Here is a 21,614-nt window from a genome sequence, read left to right on the forward strand (position 1 = left end):
TTGACAGTGATGAGTGGAGGACGTTTGACCGCTGACCCATTACGGATGCAGGCAATGAGGCAGTGATCGCTGAGATCTTGGTTGAAAACAGCAGAGGTGTATTTGGAGGGCAAGTTTGTTATGATGATATCTATGAGGGTACCCGTGTTTACGGAATTGGGGTGGTACCTGGTAGGTTCATTGATAATTTGTGTGAGATTGAGGGCATCAAGCTTAGATTGTAGGGTGGCTGGGGTGTTGAGCATGTTCAAATTTAGGTCGCCTAGCAGCACGAGCTCTGAAGATAGATGGGGGGCAATCAGTTCACATATAGTGTCCAGTGCACAGCTGGGGGCAGAGGGTGGTCTATAGCAGGCGGCAACGGTGAGAGACTTGTTTTTAGAGAGGTGGATTTTTAAAAGTAGAAGTTCAAATTGTTTGGGAACAGACCTGGATAGTATAACAGAACTCTGCAGGCAGTCTTTGCAGTAGATTGCAACACCGCCCCCTTTGGCCGTTCTATCTTGTCTGAAAATATTGTAATTGGGGATAAAAATGTCTGAATTTTTGGTGGTCTTTCTAAGCCAGGATTCAGACACGGCTAAAACATCCGGGTTGGTAGAGTGTGCTAAAGCAGTGAACAAAACAAACTTAGGGAGGAGGCTTCTAATGTTAACATGCATGAAGCCAAGGCTATTACGGTTACAGAAGTCATCAAAAGAGAGCGCCTGGGGAATAGGAGTGGAGCCAGGTACTGCAGGGCCTGGATTCACCTCTACATCACCAGAGGAACAGAGGAGAAGTAGGATAATGGTACGGCTAAAAGCTATGAGAATTGGTCGCCTAGAGCTACTAGAGCAGAGAGTAAAAGGAAGTTTCTGGGGGCGATAAAATAGTTTAAAGGAATAATGTACAGACAAAGGTATGGTAGGATGTGAATACAGTGGAGGTAAACCTAGGTATTGAGTGATGATGAGAGAGATCTTGTCTCTAGAAACATCATTGAAACCAGGTGATGTCATCGCATATGTGGGTGGTGGAACTGATAGGTTGGATATGGTATAGAGAGCAGGGCTAGAATCTCTACAGTGAAATAAGCCAATAAACACTAACCAGAACAGCAATGGACAAGGCATATTTACATTAAGGAGAGGCATGCTTAATCGAGTGATCAGTAAGGGTCCAGTGAGTAGAGGTTGGTTGGGGTCGTGGCGATCCAGACAGCTGGCCGGGTATATGGCTATCGGTAGCAGCATAGGATGGAGGTCTGTTTGTAGATACCTCGTGCGTTTCCGTCGGTAGGTTCCGTGTAGTGGGGTTTTGTTCAGATAGCAGCCGATAGGACAGCTAACGATTAGCGGGCCTCAGGTGAGCGTTCAGGTAACGTCGGGACGGATTTGCCGGTTGGATAAATCCCTCGGGCAGATAACGTCGGCAGTCAGTCGTGAAGGCCCGGTGGGGTTCCGTATCTGCAGCAGCAACAAAAGAAACGGGTCCGGATGGTGATGGAACTCCTTTGCGTGCGTGCGTGCGTGCGTGCGTGCGTGTGTGTGTGTGTGTGCGTGCATGTATGTGTGTGCTCGAGTTACTCTAGGGAGGATGTCAGACCAGACCAATCCCTGAACTGGAAGGGATGAATATGGATTTTCAGAAGCAGTAATTGGAGGGGATAAAAGTGCAGGGAATCAAGCTGACTGGTCCTTATGGCTTTCCGATGGGATGTCCACACAAAAGTCAATTTCTCCTCCGCCGCTTTCCAGACGGATTGAGATTTTCAAAGCAGGCCAAATCCATTGACACCGCTTCACCACCCTTTCAACCCCAATCTCTCACTTTCTTGTTTTTCATCTTCCTCTGCTACTCTCTAGATCTCTGTTTTTCAGTCTCCGTTTTTTTTCTCTGCCTCTCAATAAACTATTCTCACAACCTCTTACCCTCCTTGTCTCTCTTTCTTCTGTTTCTCTCTGTCTCACTTTTGTTTTCTCTCTCCATCTCTCTATTTCATTTTCCGGTCTGTTTCTCCCTCCTACCTTTCTCTGTAGGCTGTGAGAGTCCCTCCTCAATTGCTACAGTATTAAGGCCTCCTCCTCCTCCTCTCCTCCCCGTATCTTCCCCCTCTCCTCCCCCTTTCTCCTCCCTCCTTCATGTATCTCAAGTGGAGGTCAAGCTCTCTCACACACACAGCCATGTCACAATGTCAACCCACTGGTCAGTCCAGCTGGTCAGAGAAAAGGTGTCCAAAATCTGGATTCTCCCTCCCTCCATTCCTCTCCCCCTCCCCTTTCCCTCATTACCCCTATTACATAACTCTCTGAAAGAGAGAGGGAGAGAAATATCCAGCCTCTCTGACCTCCCACCAGAGGGGGGAGACACAGTGATTGAACGGCCATCAGTGGATCACCAGCTGCTCCTTTGGCACCACAGTCCCTCCTCCCTTGATCTCCTCTTTCTCTCATCTCTCATCCCTCCTCTCTCCCTCTTCCCTGTCTTCCCATCTGTTCCTCTGCTGTCTGTTCCTCTGCTCTTTACCTTCCTTCCATCCTTCTTTCATTCTTTCTTTCTTTCCTTCCGTCTTTCCTTCCTTCTTTCCTTCCTTCCTCTTTGCCTAGGTGTAGGGATACTACTAGCACACATTGGAATTGAGGCCCAGCTAGCACATTTGTTTCCTAGGGGGAACATCTGTTTTTGGTTTCCCATTGGCTCTGGGAATTATTATAATTATTTGTTTTATTTAACCTTTATTTATTTAGGGAATGAAGCCCTAAATAACCAGTAAAACTGAATGTTTTTTTAACATTCTGAAAACAGAAGTGACGATGTTGCCGGTTCTGAGAACGTTTTACCATGGTTCCCTGATACCTTTTCTGGGAGCTGTTATTAATGTTCTGAGAACGTTTTACCATGGTTCCCTGATACCTTTTCTGGGAGCTGTTATTAATGTTCTGAGAACGTTTTACCATGGTTCCCTGATACCTTTTCTGGGAGGTGTTATTAATGTTCTGAGAACGTTTTACCATGGTTCCCTGATACCTTTTCTGGGAGGTGTTATTAATGTTCTGAGAAAGGAAATGATAAGTTACTTGAAGGTAATTAAATAATGTTCTGAGAACATATTTCAATTAGACTTTTAATAACACTGCCAGCTTATTTTGGGTTAACTGTTTTGAACAAGCACAGACAGTGCCCTCAAAGCTCATCACTAAGGTAAGGACTCTGGAACTAAACACCTCCCTCTGCAACTGGATCCTGGATTTCCTGACGGGCAGCCCCCTGGTGATAAGGGTAGGCAACAACACATCTTCCATGCTGATCCTCAACATAGGGGGCCCCTCAGGGGTGTGTGCTTAGTCCCCTCCTGTACTCCTTGTTCACCCACGACTGCGTGGCAATGCATGACTCCAACAACGTCATTACATTTGCCTACAACACAACGGTCACCAACAACAACGATCACCAACAATGATGAGACAGCCTACAGGGTGGAGGTCAGAGACAACAACCTCTCCCTCAACGTGAGCAAGACAAAAGAGCTGATTGTGGACTCCAGGTAAAGGGGGGCCGAGCACGGCCCCATTCACATAGACGGGGTTATAGTGGAGCGGGTTAATAGCTTCCTTTGTGTCCACATCACTAACAAACTATCATTGTCCAAACACACCAAGGCAGTCGTAAAGATGGCACAACAACTCCTATTTCCCCTCAGGAGAATAAAATATTTGGCATGGGTCCTCAGATCCTCCAAAAGTTCTACAGCTGCACCACCAAGAGAATCCTGACTGGTTGCGTCACCGCTTGGTATGGAAACTGCTCGGCATCCGACTGCAAGCACTACAGAGGATAGTTTGTATGATCCAGTACATCACTGAGGCCAAGCTTCCTGACATCAGGACCTATATACTAGGCAGTGTCAGAGGAAGGCCCTAAAAAAGACTCCAGCCACCCTAGTCGTAGACTGTTCTCTCTGCTACCGTTAGTTAAGCAGTACCAGAGTGCCAAGTCTAGGTCCAAAAGCCTCCATATCAGCTTCTACCTCCAAGCAATTAGACTGCTAAACAGTTAATCAAATGGATACCCAGACTATTTGTATTGACACCCTTTTTTACACTGCTGCTCCTCGTTGTTTATTATCTGTTTATATTCACTTTACCCCTACCTACATGGCAATATTACCTCAATTTAACTCGACTAACCTGTACCTCCGCAGATTGACTCAGTATCGGTACCTCCTGCATATAGTCTCATTATTGTTTTTTGTTTTTTGTATTTTTTATTATTTTCTAGCAAAAATGTTCTGACTTAAAAAAAAAAATGCATTGTTTGTTAAGGGCTTGTAACTAAGCATTTCACTGTAAGGTCTACACCTGTTGTATTCGGCGCATGTGACAAATACAATATGACACATGGAAATTAATTTGCTTAGGCATTAATCATACAAACACATTAATTTATTTGTTGTGGCACAGCATCAGTGAGATTTGAACCAATGATCTTCTGTTTGCTATCGATGGAATTAGTCCACAAAGTTTTACATTTTAATTTATTCAAACAGGCCCCATTTCAAAGGAAACAGTCAGTCATTCAAATCAGGTGTGGCCAATTACTGGGCGTGGCCAACACACCTGAACACACTTAACAAGATAGAGGATAGTCAGAGTTTTGTTTTCATAAGTTGCACCTCCTTCACCCGGTCACATCGCGCCATTGTTATGAACGTTCCCAAGCCTCCCTCTGCCAGCGGCGCCATAGTGGTGCCAAAAAGTCGTGATAAGCCCAGTCATTCGGGATGGAGGCTATTGACTGTTTAGTCTTTATTACACTATAGTGTCCTGGAAATATGATGACATCGTTAAAGTAGGCTGATGTTTAGAAGGAAACAACTTTGCCATCATTATCATGTAGTCAAATTTACTTTAGACAGATGACAATGTTGTCATTAGCTAGCAAAGTTTGTTAAAAATAGCTAGCAATGCTAACGTGAGCTAGTTCAAATGTGGTGGTCTACCCTCAATTTTAGCTAGCTAGCTAACATTTACATTTACATTACATTTAAGTCATTTAGCAGACGCTCTTATCCAGAGCGACTTACAAATTGGTGCATTCACCTTATGATATCCAGTGGAACAACCACTTTACAATAGTGCATCTAAATCTTTTAAAGGGGGGGGGGGGGGGGGGGTTAGAAGGATTAATTTATCCTATCCTAGGTATTCCTTAAAGAGGTGGGGTTTCAGGTGTCTCCGGAAGGTGGTGATTGACTCCGCTGACCTGGCGTCGTGAGGGAGTGTGTACTCCATCTAAAGTCTAAAGTTCATCTGGTGACATCAAAATGATGACAAAAGATTTTCGTACTAATTATTTGCCTACTTTTGAAATGTCATTGTATTTCAGAGCGACAGTAACGCCCTTTTTTTTGTATTTTACCCCCAATTTCTTGATATCCAATTGCGATCTTGTAATGCACTTTTGATGAAATCAATGATCTGAATGTTCTGAAAACATGACTTTAAATAAAACCATCAGGAAACTTGTAGAAAATGTTATGCTGAAGTACTGAAATTCCCACAGAAGAACGTTGTTTCTTAAAGTTCTCAGAACAATTTGAGAACATTATTTGAAATTTAACCATGAGGACACAGTGTGCATACTGAATTACTGAAATTCCCACCTAATACACATATGGTTCTCAGAACGTTATGTGCTAGCTGGGTATCCTGCACCATTCCCAGAATGTTGTGGGAAGGTTGTATGTAAAATAACCACGCTTTCACCAAGCTCTAAGAACCATTAAGGTTCTCAGAATGTTATGTGCAAAAGTCATAGAGGAAGGAAGGAAGCGATTTCTCCTCCAGAGGAGAGCAGAGTGGTAGAAACAAGACAGAGGTGATGGTGGAGGATGTATTCCCCCACGCCCCCTTTCATTCCAAGGTGTAAATTGGGTCTTGTGGCCCGGCCCCTGGGGGCTGTAAGGGGCCTTAGGTGGACATTTCCCATATCTGAGGCCATGGGGCTGGGACAATGTGCCCAGGACTGGGGGCACGAACTAGGTTCAGGGGCTATTTGCCATGAGGCCTTAGTTTGGGGTCTGTCAGGGCGCTGGAAGTAGAAGTTCCCGGGGAGGCCGGGGGAGGGAGGAGGCCGGGGGTTGGGGGCTGGAGGTCGGGGGTTGGGGGCGAGAGGCCGGGGGTTGGGGGAGAGAGACTTGTGCGGGTAGCTGAAGGCTGGGGGTCGCAGGGATCGATCCGACAGGACGGCTTTGGTAAAATTAGCAATTAACTGGCAGGGCGGTGCAGCCGCAGTGTGTAATACGCCTGGCCAGGTGCCAAATGCCCAGGGGCCAAATGCCCAGGGTTCTCTGCCAACAGCAGCCTCTCTGCCTAATTGTCAGTGAGGGAGGAAAAGAGAGCAGCAGAATAGAGGAAGGAGGAAGGGGAGGAGAGGAGAGGGAGGACTCCCATCCCAGTGTCCTTTAACAACTTCCAACGGTCAAATGTACTTTGAGAGAGTTTCTGTGTTTGTGTGTGTGTTTGTGTGTGTGTGTGTGTGTGTGTGTGTGTGTGTGTGTGTGTGTGTGTGTGTGTGTGTGTGTGTGTGTGTGTGTGTGTGTGTGTGTGTGTGTGTGTGTGTGTGTGTGTGTGTGTGTGTGTGTGTGTGTGTGTGTGTGTGTGTGTGTGTGTGTGTGTGTGTGTGTGTGTGTGTGTGTGTGTGTGTGTGTGTGTGTGTGTGTGTGTGTGTGTTTGGCTTGTTAGCAAAATGTAGAGAGGAGGGCAGGGGAAGCCCGGGAAGGCCTGCCTGTGGGCACCGGTCCAGCAGAAGACTCCAGACACTCTGTGTGAATCCAAAAGGGCACCCTATTCCCCATATAGTGCACTTCTTTTGACCAGGGCCCATAGGGAATAGGGTGCCATTTGGGACTCAGGCTGTCTCTGTAGAACTCATATGAATCTGACCATTTCCTCCTTAATTATTCATCTCCATTTGCTGCTGATTTGGCCCTTTTCTGACTGGCCTCCTTAGCATACGCCGCAGTAGGGTGCATAATTACACACACACCACACCACACACACACACACACACGCACACGGACACGGACACACACGCACACACACACACACACACACACACACGCACACACGCACACACGCACACGGACACGGACACGGACACGCACACTGACATGCACACAAGCATGCAGAAGCACATGTAAGGACAGACACTTTTTTTATATAGGAGAGGTCAGGGAACCAGTGGGGGTCCTGGTGGGAGTCTTCGGGAGGATAAGGAGCAGAGACAGAGACAGGGAGAGTGAGGGGGGAAGGGAGAGAAAGAGAGAGCGTGGAGTGTAAGCTGTAGCGTGACCGAGACAGAGAATACTCAGCAGGTCTGTCAGCCACTCAGAACCCTAGCAGACTGGGCTGTGTTGTGTTGTGTATGAGGGGTATCTCTGCTCCCTCCATAGGGAGAAGGCCTGTCATTCTGTCATTCTATTATGGGGTATCTCTGCTCCCTCCATAGGGAGAAGGCCTGTCATTCTGTCCTTCTGTTATGGGGTATCTCTGCTCCCTCCATAGGGAGAAGGCCTGTCATTCTGTCATTCTGTTATGGGGTATCTCTTCTCCCTCCATAGGGAGAAGGCCTGTCATTCTGTCATTCTGTTATGGGGTATCTCTGCTCCCTCCATAGGGAGAAGGCCTGTCATTCTGTCATTCTGTTATGGGGTATCTCTGCTCCCTCCATAGGGAGAAGGCCTGTCATTCTGTCATTCTGTTATGGGGTATCTCTGCTCCCTCCATAGGGAGAAGGCCTGTCATTCTGTCATTCTGTTATGGAGTATCTCTGCTCCCTCCATAGGGAGAAGGCCTGTCATTCTGTCCTTCTGTTATGGAGTATCTCTGCTCCCTCCATAGGGAGAAGGCCTGTCATTCTGTCCTTCTGTTATGGGGTATCTCTGCTCCCTCCATAGGGAGAAGGCCTGTCATTCTGTCCTTCTGTTATGGGGTATCTCTGCTCCCTCCATAGGGAGAAGGCCTGTCATTCTGTTATTCTGTTATGGGGTATCTCTGCTACATCCATAGGGAGAAGGCCTGTCATTCTGTCATTCTGTTATGGGGTATCTCTGCTCCCTCCATAGGGAGAAGGCCTGTCATTCTGTCATTCTGTTATGGGGTATCTCTGCTCCCTCCATAGGGAGAAGGCCTGTCATTCTGTCATTCTGTTATGGGGTATCTCTGCTCCCTCCATAGGGAGAAGGCCTGTCATTCTGTCCTTCTGTTATGGGGTATCTCTGCTCCCTCCATAGGGAGAAGGCCTGTCATTCTGTTATTCTGTTATGGGGTATCTCTGCTACATCCATAGGGAGAAGGCCTGTCATTCTGTCATTCTGTTATGGGGTATCTCTGCTCCCTCCATAGGGAGAAGGCCTGTCATTCTGTCATTCTGTTATGGGGTATCTCTGCTCCCTCCATAGGGAGAAGGCCTGTCATTCTGTCATTCTGTTATGGGGTATCTCTGCTCCCTCCATAGGGAGAAGGCCTGTCATTCTGTCATTCTGTTATGGGGTATCTCTGCTCCCTCCATAGGGAGAAGGCCTGTCATTCTGTTATGGGGTATCTCTGTTCCATCCATAGGGAGAAGGCCTGTCATTCTGTCATTCTGTTATGGGGTATCTCTGCTCCCTCCATAGGGAGAAGGTCTGTCATTCTCTTATGGTGTATCTCTGCTCCTTTCATAGGGAGAAGGCCTGTCATTCTGTCATTCTGTTATGGGGTATCTCTGCTCCCTCCATAGGGAGAAGGCCTGTCCTTCTGTTATGGGGTATCTCTGCTCCCTCCATAGGGAGAAGGCCTGTCATTCTGTTATGGGGTATCTCTGCTCCCTCCATAGGGAGAAGGCCTGTCATTCTGTTATGGGGTATCTCTGCTCCCTCCATAGGGAGAAGGCCTGTCATTCTGTTATGGGGTATCTCTGCTCCCTCCATAGGGAGAAGGTCTGTCATTCTCTTATGGTGTATCTCTGCTCCTTTCATAGGGAGAAGGCCTGTCATTCTGTCATTCTGTTATGGGGTATCTCTGCTCCCTCCATAGGGAGAAGGCCTGTCCTTCTGTTATGGGGTATCTCTGCTCCCTCCATAGGGAGAAGGCCTGTCATTCTGTTATGGGGTATCTCTGCTCCCTCCATAGGGAGAAGGCCTGTCATTCTGTTATGGGGTATCTCTGCTCCCTCCATAGGGAGAAGGCCTGTCATTCTGTCATTCTGTTATGGGGTATCTCCGCTTCCTCCATAGGGAGAAGGCCTGTCATTCTGTCATTCTGTTATGGGGTACAGTAAATACTGTAAGGGTCATTCCAGATCTCAAACATACATGCTCAAACACGTACATAAACATGCACGCACACACTTTGCACAGACACACACACACACACACACACACACACAAAAACCACTAATGTCTCCCATTCAATATCTGTGCAGTGGGGTAGATGCTTGTGCTGTAGATTGATACGTAATTACAATGATGTCAATCACTCCACAATTCCACCGTGCTGCGGGAATTAATAAATAATCTGCCTTTAATGAAAAGTGAACAATTTATAAATCCTGTACTGTACATTCCAGATCTCCCTCCATTCGTCAATTTCTCTCTCTCTTTTTCTCTCTCACTTCACCGCTCTCTTTCTCTCTCTCTTTACCCCCTTCTCTCGCCCACCTTCTGTATCTCCCCTGTTTCCCTTACAAAGCGCTCACAGTAGCAGTGAGACTGATGTAAGGTTTGAGGGAATTATAGTTATCAAATTAACGGTAGCTCACATTCACAAACACTTCATGCCTGACCTCCAATCTCTGAATAAATGACTTAATACCCCAACCGGGCCCTGTTTTGTTACGCACTGATTTACTCTCTATACTGTCCCTACCTAAAAATCACCCACACTGGCTAAAGGGAGTTAGTTGTACAATATATTTCAGATTTAAGACTCACAAAACCTTATGGAATAATGTGTCCACGCTTACTGTCTAAAAATACGTACTGTCTAAAAATACGTACTGTCTAAAAATACGTACTGTCTAAAAAGCATTCACACTATGCCAATACGAAGTGTAGATTTTCATAACGCAATACATACTGTGAAGAGTTACATGGCATTACATAATGACCCTCAACATTACATCCCCCCTTTGGGAAAGGAACAGCATGCTTTGCGTATCACTAGATAATCACAGTGCCTTGGGATCTACAGTAAGCATGACTTTCCTCATTACAAATTATGCTAGCGTTATACCTTTTCACCGTAAGGTATTTCACTGTAAGCTAGTGGGAAGTGCGGCATCAACACATCGTGGGTATCCTATAATGCTCTATTGATCTGTTGTATGAGAGCTCAGTGGTCCCAGAGGAAGGGAAGGTATGTTCTGCTCAGTGATCACCCAGGTGAAAACCCTACCATCCTTCAAACTAAAAGTCCTAACATAAGCAGGTCTCACATTATAATGATCTGGTACAGGAGAGACCAGTGGGCCGTAGAGGACGGGGGATACTGTATCGTTTGGTCAGTGATCATTCAGGTGAAAACCCTGACTGAGGGTAATACACCCAGCAGAGAGACTACTCAGCAGGTGAGTGAAGTTTCCCCTACTCACAGTTTCAGGATCAGCCCCCCCAATCCTAACCTTAGCCATTAGTGAAGAAAATGCTAGAATGACCGAAGATCAGCATGTTCACCCTACACCCGGATAATTGATCCAGCAGGAAGACTACTCGCTGGGGCTAACTACCGTGCTAACCTGGGGAAGATCTGTGAGGAACCAGAGCTATGTGGATAACAGGGAGAAAGTGTCTTTCAGCTGTTTTAGACTTGTCTAACTGACACTCCAGATGGGCAGACAGAGGGATAGGACAGCCAGGGGTTGAGGACAGCAGACTGTCAGACGCAGACAGACAGGTGCATAACCGTACCTGGAAGGTTATAGGAACAGTGAACACAGACAGACAGACAGGTGTGAGACTCAGAGATGGACAGCAGTGTTATAGGGAGACAGACAGGTGTGAGCCAGCCAGCCAGACAGATGTGAACCAGACAGACAGACTTACAGAAGGAGCTGCTTTCGTCCTTTGTGCCGTCCATGGTGCCATCCGGAAGCATCTGGAGGTAGAAGCCATGCCGGTTGTAGAGTCTTGTGACGATGCCTTTCAGTTGGGGCTCTGCAGATGGAGAGAACAGGACAGGGTTAACACCATGGCAACCAACATATGTGTGTGGCCTCATACTGCCCTATCCTACACAAACACATTATCTGGGAACGTGTGTGTGTGTGTGTGTGTGTGTGTGTGTGTGTGTGTGTGTGTGTGTGTGTGTGTGTGTGTGTGTGTGTGTGTGTGTGTGTGTGTGTGTGTGTGTGTGAGTGAGTGAGTGAGTGTGTGAGTGAGTGAGTGAGTGAGTGAGTGAGTGAGTGAGTGAGTGAGTGAGTGAGTGAGTGAGTGAGTGAGTGAGTGAGTGACATGGCTTTAAGCAGGTGGTGGATTTTAAGGTTGATGTCCAGCAGTTAAAGAAAGATTCTGCACACTGCAATATATTTTCTCCCAACTTCCACCTATATTTTAACATAAGGTCTTTAAAGACCTTAAAGGAAAACTCCTCCCAAAAACAATCTTTTGGGATTTGCTTTATTAGTCCATTGTTGATATAGTTCCAAAAATGTTTTGCTTGTCAGCAATCACGTTTTCAAGATGTATAACTGTCAAAATATTGAAATACAGCTGCCCTTATGAAGAAGACAAATGCAGTCAGATTGCACTATAACTGCAGTACACTTTTACTGCAGTTTCAAAACGGCAATCTTTGTTGCAAAATGCATCATACCGGCTGTATTTATGTCATTTCATTCGGACTAATGCCAAATAGTTTTGGTTCAGAATTTTCCTTTAAGGTGTTGTTATTATGGACACATTCTGGAGCAGACTGCATGTAAATGGCAGTGTGCAGAGTGCTCCTTTTTACTGGTGAACAAACAGTTACTAAGGGAGAGAACTTTGTGTCCCCCTAATGCATGAGAGCCCTGCTATTTACACTGAAAGGCACCGTCTGTGTCTACAGTGGCCTTCTGATTGATGGGACCTTGCAAGGTGCCTGCTTAAAAAGGGACAGCCTCTACTGTGAGGAAGGTAGGGTGTGTGTGTGTCTATTGCCTAGCATGGAGAATGCTTCATTAAAGATGGATAGCATGTGAGACTGTGCTGCTCTGTTTGGGTAGAGGAGTGAGAGAGAGAGAGAGAGAGAGAGTGAAAGACAGATAGAAGGCGAGAAAGACAAAGAAACACTTTACTGAGCTACTAAAAGTTGCATGACCCGGGACACCATTTTCCATCTACTGTGGTGCTCTGTTTTGTTGTTTTCAGAATATGTTCTGAGGCAGAAAAGTTGTTTGTCGAGCTAGCTGGGATTTATATCTTACATGAACTGTGAGCTTATCTGCTGCATTTGCAGCCTCTTGTTGTGTGTATTAGCTTCCGGTTGACAGCTAGCGTGCTAGTATGCTAGCTAACCCTATGTGACAACAGCAGTTGTTTACCCTGCCTGACAACAGATCAAATCCTTCACTTAGAACCTCCAAAGAGCAGGAAAATAACGTGTAGCATCTAGCTTCCTGTTGACAGCAGGGGACAGCCGTTGTTGGTTTCTTTTTTCTGTGCTCCACACAAGACAGTCCCTCACTTTAGACCTTCCAAGAGCAGGGAAATACAGGAAATGTGTAGCACCTTGTTCCAGTGTGCTAGCTAACGATACAGGACAACAGTAGGGTTACCACATTTAAAATACCCAAATGTGGGACAACAGGAACATTTTGTGGAACAGTGTAGCCTACATTAAAATATATATATTTTTGTCAGCAGGTGTCTGTAAAAAAACAAACTTAGGCATTAATATGATGGCTAAGTTTCTTGCCCCACAAGTTAAAGATATCTCATTTCATCACTGTCAATTGTGAATTATACATTTTCACAATTTACTGTCAAATAGTAGTGTTAACAAACTATATAACCCTCCTGTATTTTGTTCAATCAAAGCACATTTTGCCTAGTTGCGTGCACTGGACTATTCAAGTAACTATCCTAAAATCTCAAGAAATGAGCTGGTGTTTTTTTGGTGTAACAGTAACATTATACTACGCTATTATAATTGGTTCTGAATACAAATATATCATTGTGATCTTCCAAGACATTGATTCAGCTTTGATCTAACTGTACTAAAGGAGCACCACTGTGAGAAGTAGCGGTGTGCTGCTCTGGACACCCCTGCTCCCGCTGCTCTGGACACCCCTGCTCCCGCTGCACTGAACAAGCTAATTGAAGCACACCTAGCTACTCATTTGCCTCGTGCAAAATTTGGTGATGCAGAAACGAGAAACCTCATGTGTGGATGTTTTATGAAAATCTGGGAATATGTGGATACGGAAACATTTCTGGCTGTTCTTACGTTTATAGCTCTTCATCAGAAGTGTGCTTTTTTGTAAGTAGTTAGGCTAACAGTCCTCTCCAAGTTCAGCTGGAATTTAATTTAGCCTGAAAGGATTTGAGAAATGTGATTGGTCGGCGATAGGCCTATGACGTCTTGCGCTGCGCAGAATATCAGATCTCGACAACAATTTTCATAAACGCAACGTGAATGCACGAGACAGGTTGGAATGTCTGACTGAAATACGGGACAAATCGAATAACACTTCTCAATCAGCGATGTTTGAATTTGTGGGACAAAGGGACAAAATGCGGGACTGTCCCGCACAATCCGTGACATGTGGTCGACATGGACAACAGTGTGTTGTTTTCTGTTTTCATGTGCTCCACAGCAGAGAGGATCCTTCACATTAGACCATTAGCAGGGAAAATACTGTATCACATGGATCACAGGGAATGTCAGAATACTTAAGTGCCACTACAATCCAGATTTAATGAGCAACATCAAATATGCATGAGGGTACGGTAGTATCGGGGCATCTGGTGAAACAGGGCTTCTGATACCTTGGCCTTTGAGTACAGGGAGGAAAAAGATTTCACTTGTACAGTTGTGTGTGGCTGATAAGGGTTTAACCGTTTCCTTCCTGGGAATAGTTAGGGAGATTCCTGTACAGTAACATCTGTTAAATCATGAAAGGCCCGGACTAACACAGAACGTGTCAGGAACGTTTACGCAATGTGGAAACGTCCAGTTGGTGACACAACGCTGTTAAATGTTGGGTGAAGGTTGTGGCCCCTGGAATGTGATTGGATCCAATAACGAGTAAAAGATTGCGCCTCATCGGCAGTGGGTGGTCAAACATCAGACACACAGGGTCAGAGTTCAACAATTTGCTTGTTCTGGAGTACAGTTCTAATCCCAAATTAAGCCTCAGACTACACTTTCAAACTGCTTCTGTACTGGACAGAAGCAGCACTTTTCATGACAGTGGATCTTACGCAATATTACAAAACACTGTCTATAGAGACACATTACACAAGCGGTCAAGCACACACACACACACACTCACTCACTCACTCACTCACTCACTCACTCACTCACTCACTCACTCACTCACTCACTCCCCCTCCAGTCAAGGTTAAACACAGCAGTAGCTGCTGCAAGTGGTGTGGAGCCGGGGGAGCATGTCAGTCAGACTGGGCTGTGTTCAGCAGGATATCTGGGGGTTCTGGAGAGGGCAGGGGCCAGCCGAGGAGAGCTTCCCCCTTCTGAGTCTGTCCTGCCTGGGCTGGACGAGCTGTCAGGCTGGCCCTGCTGAACCTCCCTGGTTCCGTATGCTAAACACTGCAGCGGCACCACTACTCTACCACTCCCCCACCACACACACACACACACACACACACACACACACACACACACACACACACACACACACACACACACACACACACACACACACACACACACACACACACACACACACACACACACACACACACACACACACACAGCCCCACCCAGCCGCAGGCGTCACCGCGGCCTGATAGAGGAGCCATCGATCCAGGATTAGGTCCCTTCAGGACTGCACATGATGTTTTAACATTCTGGGTGTGAAGCAAGGGGGAATAAGCCAAGCCAAGCGGCCACTGGAGTCGTGAGCGGATGAGAAAGCCACCCACAGTCACACACAGGAGGGGAGGGGCTGAGAGAGAGGAGGGGAGGGGAGAAAGAGGGAAGAGGGAAGAGGGGAGAAAGAGAGAGTCAGGGTTATGTTCAGGCCCATTTTCAGAAACATAACTTTTGCCATTCAAAGGAAGTCTAGTTGTAAGAGACTGTACCAAACATGAATATATTCATTCATCTCACCCATTTAAGTCACAATATTCCCCAGTGTCTCACATCTGACAACTTGACCCATTCCCATTGGTTTCTTTTCCTGGGCTGTGTGTGGTAACTGAAAGCAGAGAGGTCTGAGATGGATGTGTGTGCGTGCGTGCGTGTGTGTATGCGTGTGCGTGTGCGTGTGTGCATGCATGCGTGCGGTCTGAGATGGATGTATGAATGCTGGCAGGTCCCTTCCCAGAGCATGGAAGTGACGGACACATCTAAAGGAATGGGGTTGGCAGGGGGCAGAGGGGTGAGGCAGGCTTGCCAAGGACTGGAGCCGTCACACACACGCTGATGCCCACAGATGGACTTCACTCTACGTGGGACCTCTCTGGCGTTCTTTCTCTGTCTCTCCCGTCTGGTCTCCTCTCTGGCTTGTCTTTTCTCTCTCTCTCTTTCATTTGCTTGTCTTTCTATACATTCTCTCTCTCTCTGTCTCTCTCTTCATCTCTCTCTCTCTTTCTCTCAATCGTCCCAGTCCGTGGATGCGTTGTGAGTTATGTGGTTTGGATATCTCTTAATAATGCCATATATCAACCAATCAGCAGGGGATAACAAGGCATTACTTTTCTCTGCTGAAAGAGAGAGGGAAGAAAGAGAGAGAGGAAGATAGAGGGAGAGATATAAGGAAGCAAGACAGAGGGAGGGAGAGGAAAGAGAGAGATAGATTGAACGAGAAAGACCTAGCATACAACAAGAGATGGAGAGAGAAAGAGAGAAGCAAACGAGAAAAAAGAGAAGGAAATGAGAGGTAGAGAAGCAAAGCGAGAGAGAGAGAGAAGGAGGGAGGGATGTGTGGGAATTGCGTGGCTGTGGCGTGGCAGGGTAGCAAGGGATGACAGAGTTATTTCATTAGGAGAGATTCATACTCTTAATAAAAGAGGAGCGCGCATCACGCCTTCACGACCAACGTCAATAAAGCGCTGAGGCGAGACGCTGCTTAACCAAACCAGCCTGTCTGTCTGTCGGAGACACACTGGAGAGCGAGATGGTGCTTAACCAAATCATCCTGTCTGTCTACTGAGACACACTGGAGAGAGATGGTTTAATTTAAATTTGCTTTGGTAAATATGCTTGTTCCAGTTTAGTTGACCTATTCACAGCAGTACAAGGCCATTCAGACAGAATATCAGGAGATAACAGTATTGGATGTGCTGCTGACATTGTTCATTATACTGGTAAAATAGCTCAAATAACTCAAAGTGTATCGGTATGACTTAGATTCAATTCCAGGTTCATTCAGTGGTGGAAAAAGAAGATACCTGAACAGAAAATGAGTGAAGTAAAGGTGAAAGTCACCCAGTAAAAACTACTTGAGTAAAAGTATTTGTTTTGAAATATACTCAAGTATCAAAAGTAAAATTATAAATAATTTCTAATTCCTTATATTAAGGAAACCAGACGGCACCATTTTGTTTTTCTTATGGATAGCCAGAGGTACACTCCAACACCAGCAGCATACCACTCTGGATCCCACTGATGGTTTGCTTCTGAAGCTAAGCAGGGTTGGTCCCTGGATGGGAGACCAGATGCTGCTGGAAGTAGTGTTGGAGGGTCAGTAGGAGGCACCCATCTTCTGGTTTAAAAGAAATATCCTAGGGCAGTGATTGGGGACATTGCCCTGTGTAGGGCGCTGTCTTTTGGATGGGATGCTAAATGGGTGTCCTCACTCTCTGTGGTCACTAAAGATCCCATGGCACTTACTGTAGGGGTGTTAACCCTGGTGTCTTGAATAAATTCCCAATCTGGCCATCATACTGTCATCTAATGATCCCCAGTTTACATTTGGCTCATTCATCCCCCTCCTCTCCCCTGTAACTCTTACCCAGGTTGTTGCTGTAAATGAGAATGTGTTCTCAGTCAACTTACCTGGTGAAATCACGGTAAAGAAAAGTGATACGTGTGTGAATTGGACCATTGTCCTGTCCTGCTAAGGATTCAAAATGTAATGAGTACTTTTGGGTGTCAGTGAAAATGTATGGAGTAAAAAGTACATTATTTTCTTTTGGAATGTAGTGAAGTAAAAGTAATCAAACATATAAATAGTAAACTACAGATACCCCAAAAAACTACAGAAGTATTATTTTAAAGTACTTTTTACTTAAGAACTTTACATTACTGCAATCATTCTTTTTTCTACCTAATACAATCGAGTAATCTTGCTACTGCAGCTCATATTGTATTTGCTCCCACAATCACAGCCTAAAGCTGTTATTAACACACCCACCAACTTAGATTTCTACTAGCGTTAATATTTTAATCTGCAACATTTATATCCATGGCAACAGAAGCTGCTGATGAAATAACACCTAACAACAAGCTACCTGTTGTTACCTCAATAACTGTATAAGTGCTATACCAGAAGCTGATGTTAACCACAGCCATTTCTGCCAGCACAACCCCCCCCCATCTCTGTTCCTATAACAAAAGTTTAGAGACCTGCTGCAGTAGCTTTCAGGAGAAAGATACACACACACACACACACACACACACACACACACACACACACACACACACACACACACACACACACACACACACACACACACACACACACACACACACACACACACACACACACACACACACACACACACACACGCACACACACACACACACGGCATAAAAAGCTCCAGGTGCATCTTTCATCACATATTCATAATTACGATAAGTGCGCAGATAAATTGCATCAAATGACCATGTCTGCTCTTGGTGGCCCCGTTTGAGTGAGAGTAATGGGGAGAGAGGCAGGCAGAGCCCACATCCTCATGGGCATATTTAGTGGGACCATCAATCATATCTCGCTGTGAAAGACTCCTTCATCATTCATATAGACATGGGTGTGGTGACACTTTAAAACAAACTATTTTCTTGCAGTTGCCGCTGCCGCCGCCACAGCTCTGACTATGATGCCCGCCAACTGCCCACATTTAGGGAAATGGATAATGATAATTCAGGAAATGGATTTATAGGGTGTTGACGAATGAGATGAGAGAAGCTATGCCATGTATTATGCATCTATTAACGTGAAAAGCATTGTGGGTAGTAACGGTGTAATACGAGGAGGAAAAATAACCAGGTCCAATTGAATGAAGCCCTGTTGTCACTTCATACAACCGTTCCATTTGTCACTAAAACCACAAAGGATGTTAAAAGTTTCCCAACAACTCCGGCAGTATTTCTCTACTGACATTGCATTGGCTGGGGAGAGACGACAGCTAGCCAATGAACACAGTACATGTAACGCTCGTCGGAAGGATGAGACCAAGGTGCAGCGTGGTACGTGTTCATGCTTCTTTATTAAAAACCGAACGCATTGCGGGCCCCGGACTGGGAACCCTCGTTGCGGGCCCCAGACTGGGGACCCTCTCTGCGGGCCCTGGACTGGGGACCCTTGTTGCAAACCCCGGACTGGGGACCGTCGCTGGAGGCTCCGGACTGGAGGCCCTCGCTGGAGGCTCCGGTCTGGAGACCCTCACTGGAGGCTCCGGTCTGGAGACCGTCTCTGGAGGCTCCGGACTGGAGACCGTCTCTGTAGGCTCCGGACTGGAGACCGTCTCTGTAGGCTCCGGACTGGAGACCGTCTCTGTAGGCTCCGGACTGGAGACCGTCTCTGTAGGCTCAGGACTGGAGACCGTCTCTGTAGGCTCCGGTCTGGAGACCGTCTCTGTAGGCTCCGGTCTGGAGACCGTCTCTGTAGGCTCCGGTCTGGAGACCGTCTCTGTAGGCTCCGGACTGGAGACCGTCTCTGTAGGCTCCGGACTGGAGACCGTCTCTGTAGGCTCCGGACTGGAGACCGTCTCTGTAGGCTCCGGACTGGAGACCGTCTTTGGAGGCTCCGGACTGGAGACCGTCTCTGTAGGCTCCGGTCTGGAGACCGTCTCTGTAGGCTCCGGTCTGGAGACCGTCTCTGTAGGCTCCGGTCTGGAGACCGTCTCTGTAGGCTCCGGACTGGAGACCGTCTCTGTAGGCTCCGGACTGGAGACCGTCTCTGTAGGCTCCGGACTGGAGACCGTCTCTGTAGGCTCCGGACTGGAGACCGTCTTTGGAGGCTCCGGACTGGAGACCGTCTTTGGAGGCTCCGGACTGGAGGCCCTCACTGGAGGCTCCGGTCTGGAGACCGTCTCTGGAGGCTCCGGACTGGAGGCCCTCACTGGAGGCTCCGGTCTGGAGACCGTCTCTGGAGGCTCCGGACTGGAGACCGTCTCTGTAGGCTCCGGACTGGAGACCGTCTTTGGAGGCTTCGTGCCATGGATCATCACTGGAGGCTTCGTGCCATGGATCATCACTGGAGGCTTCGTGCCATGGATCATCACTGGGCCGTGGAGACGCACTGGAGGTCTGGAGAGCAGAGGTGGCACAACCCATCCTGGCTGGATAATCACCCTAGCCTGGCAACTGCGGGGCGTTAGCACAGGACGCACTGGGCTGTGAGAGCGCACCGGAGACACTGTGTGTAGAGCCAGCGCAGGATATACTGGGCCGGGGAGGCACACTTCAGGTCTGGAACGTAGAGCAGGCACCACCCTTCCTGGCTAGATGCTCACCCTAGCCCGGCAACTGCGGAGTGCTGGCAGAGGACGTACTGGGCTGTGGACACTCACCGGAGACACAGTGCGCAATCTCCTCGTGTGCCCCCCCCGAATGGCTTCTCGGGCTTCCGTGCTAGCCGTGTCCCCTCGTAACGCTGGGCCCCCTTTCTAGCTCCCTCCGCCTTGCGAGCTGCTTCCACCTGTTCCCATGGGAAGCAATCCCTTCCGGCCAGGATCTCCTCCCACGTCCAGGATCCTTTGCCGTCCAGGATGTCCTCCCATGTCCAGTCCTCCTTACCACGCTGCTTGGTCTTTTGTGGTGGGATGTTCTGTAACCATGGTGCAGCGTGGTACGTGTTCATGCTTCTTTATTAAAAACCCGAACACCAAACAAAACAACAAAAGAACAACAAACGTAACGTCTTGAAGGCTCACCAGAGCTAACAAAAACAACGACCCACAACCTAAGTTGGCAAAACAGGCTGCCTAAGTATGATTCCCAACCAGAGACAACGATAGACAGCTGTCCCTGATTGAGAACCATACCCGGCCAAAACATAGAAACACAAATCATAGAAATAAAGAACATAGAATGCCCACCCAAATCACACCCTGAACAAACCAAATAGAGACATAAAAAAGGATCTCTAAGGTCAGGGCGTGACAGTACACATCTCTTGGGCTATATCCTATTCACCTAAATAGTGTATTTGGAAATAGGGTGCCATGTTAGGATATAGAAAAGAAATTAACAGAAAACTATGGAAAAGTGTGTGAGCGCTTAGTGAGATACATTTGGTTGGCTGTCTCAGTCTAATTCCATAGTATCTGGTTTTATAGTATCCCAGGGCAAGGACCAGAGGCATACAATGTGTCTGGTTTTATAGTATCCCAGGGCAAGGACCAGAGACATACAATGTGTGTCACGCCCTGACCATAGAGAGCCTTTTATTCTCTATGTTGGTTAGGTTAGGGTGTGACTAGGGTGGGTTATCTAGGTTGTTTTATGTCTATAGTGGCCTGGTATGGTTCCCAATCAAAGTCAGCTGTTTATCGTTGTCTCTGATTGGGGATCATATTTAGGCAGCCATTTCCCCACAGTTTTTTTGTGGGATCTTGTTTTGAGTTAGTGCATGTGCACCTCTGATGTTACGGTTCGTTGTTTGTTTCCTTTTTGTTTTGAAAGTTTCACCTAAATAGAGATGTGGAACTCAGAGCACGCTGTGCCTTGGTCTGTTTCTCCACACGACCGTGACAGAAGATCCCACCACAACAGGACCAAGCAGCGTGCCCAGGTGGAGAAAGTATCATGGACTTGGGAGGAGATTTTGGATGGGAAGGGATCCTGGACTTGGAAGGAGATCCTGGCAGGACAGGATCGCCTTCCCTGACGGGAGACGCAAGGAGAGAAGGGAGGACAGCGACGACGCAGGGGTTCGCGGTCACAGTGTAAGCCCAAAAGACAGCCCAGAATTATTTTTTGGGGGAGGCACACGGGGTGGTCGGCGGAGGCATGGCATAAGCCATGGACCGTCAGGGAGTCGAAGGAGGAACTCAACGAAAGTTTCCGGAGAGAGGTGGTGGCGACACCAGTCCGGTGTCATCTGCACCAGTTTCACGCATCTGGCCTCCAGTGCGCCTGCCCAGTCCGGTACATCCTGTGTCTCCTCCTCGCACTCGCCCTGAAGTACGTGTCCCCAGTCCGGTATATCCTGTGCCTGCTCCCCGTACTCACCCTGGAGTACGTGTCCCCAGTCCGGTACATCCT

General features: G+C 47.2%; 1 protein-coding gene across 1 annotated transcript in view; it reads right to left on the minus strand.

The window, feature by feature from the left end:
- Nucleotides 1–21,614, minus strand: part of LOC129835331 (fibroblast growth factor 11-like) — a 132,065-nt gene that overhangs the window by 57,837 nt on the left and 52,614 nt on the right. The window contains exon 3 of the mRNA XM_055900922.1: nt 11,066–11,176. Within this exon, the coding sequence (XP_055756897.1) occupies nt 11,066–11,176 (111 nt within the window). The remainder of the gene's footprint in view (nt 1–11,065; nt 11,177–21,614) is intronic.

Source organism: Salvelinus fontinalis, chromosome 36 (genome assembly GCF_029448725.1).
Source record: "Salvelinus fontinalis isolate EN_2023a chromosome 36, ASM2944872v1, whole genome shotgun sequence".
Classification (NCBI taxonomy): Eukaryota; Metazoa; Chordata; class Actinopteri; order Salmoniformes; family Salmonidae; genus Salvelinus; species Salvelinus fontinalis.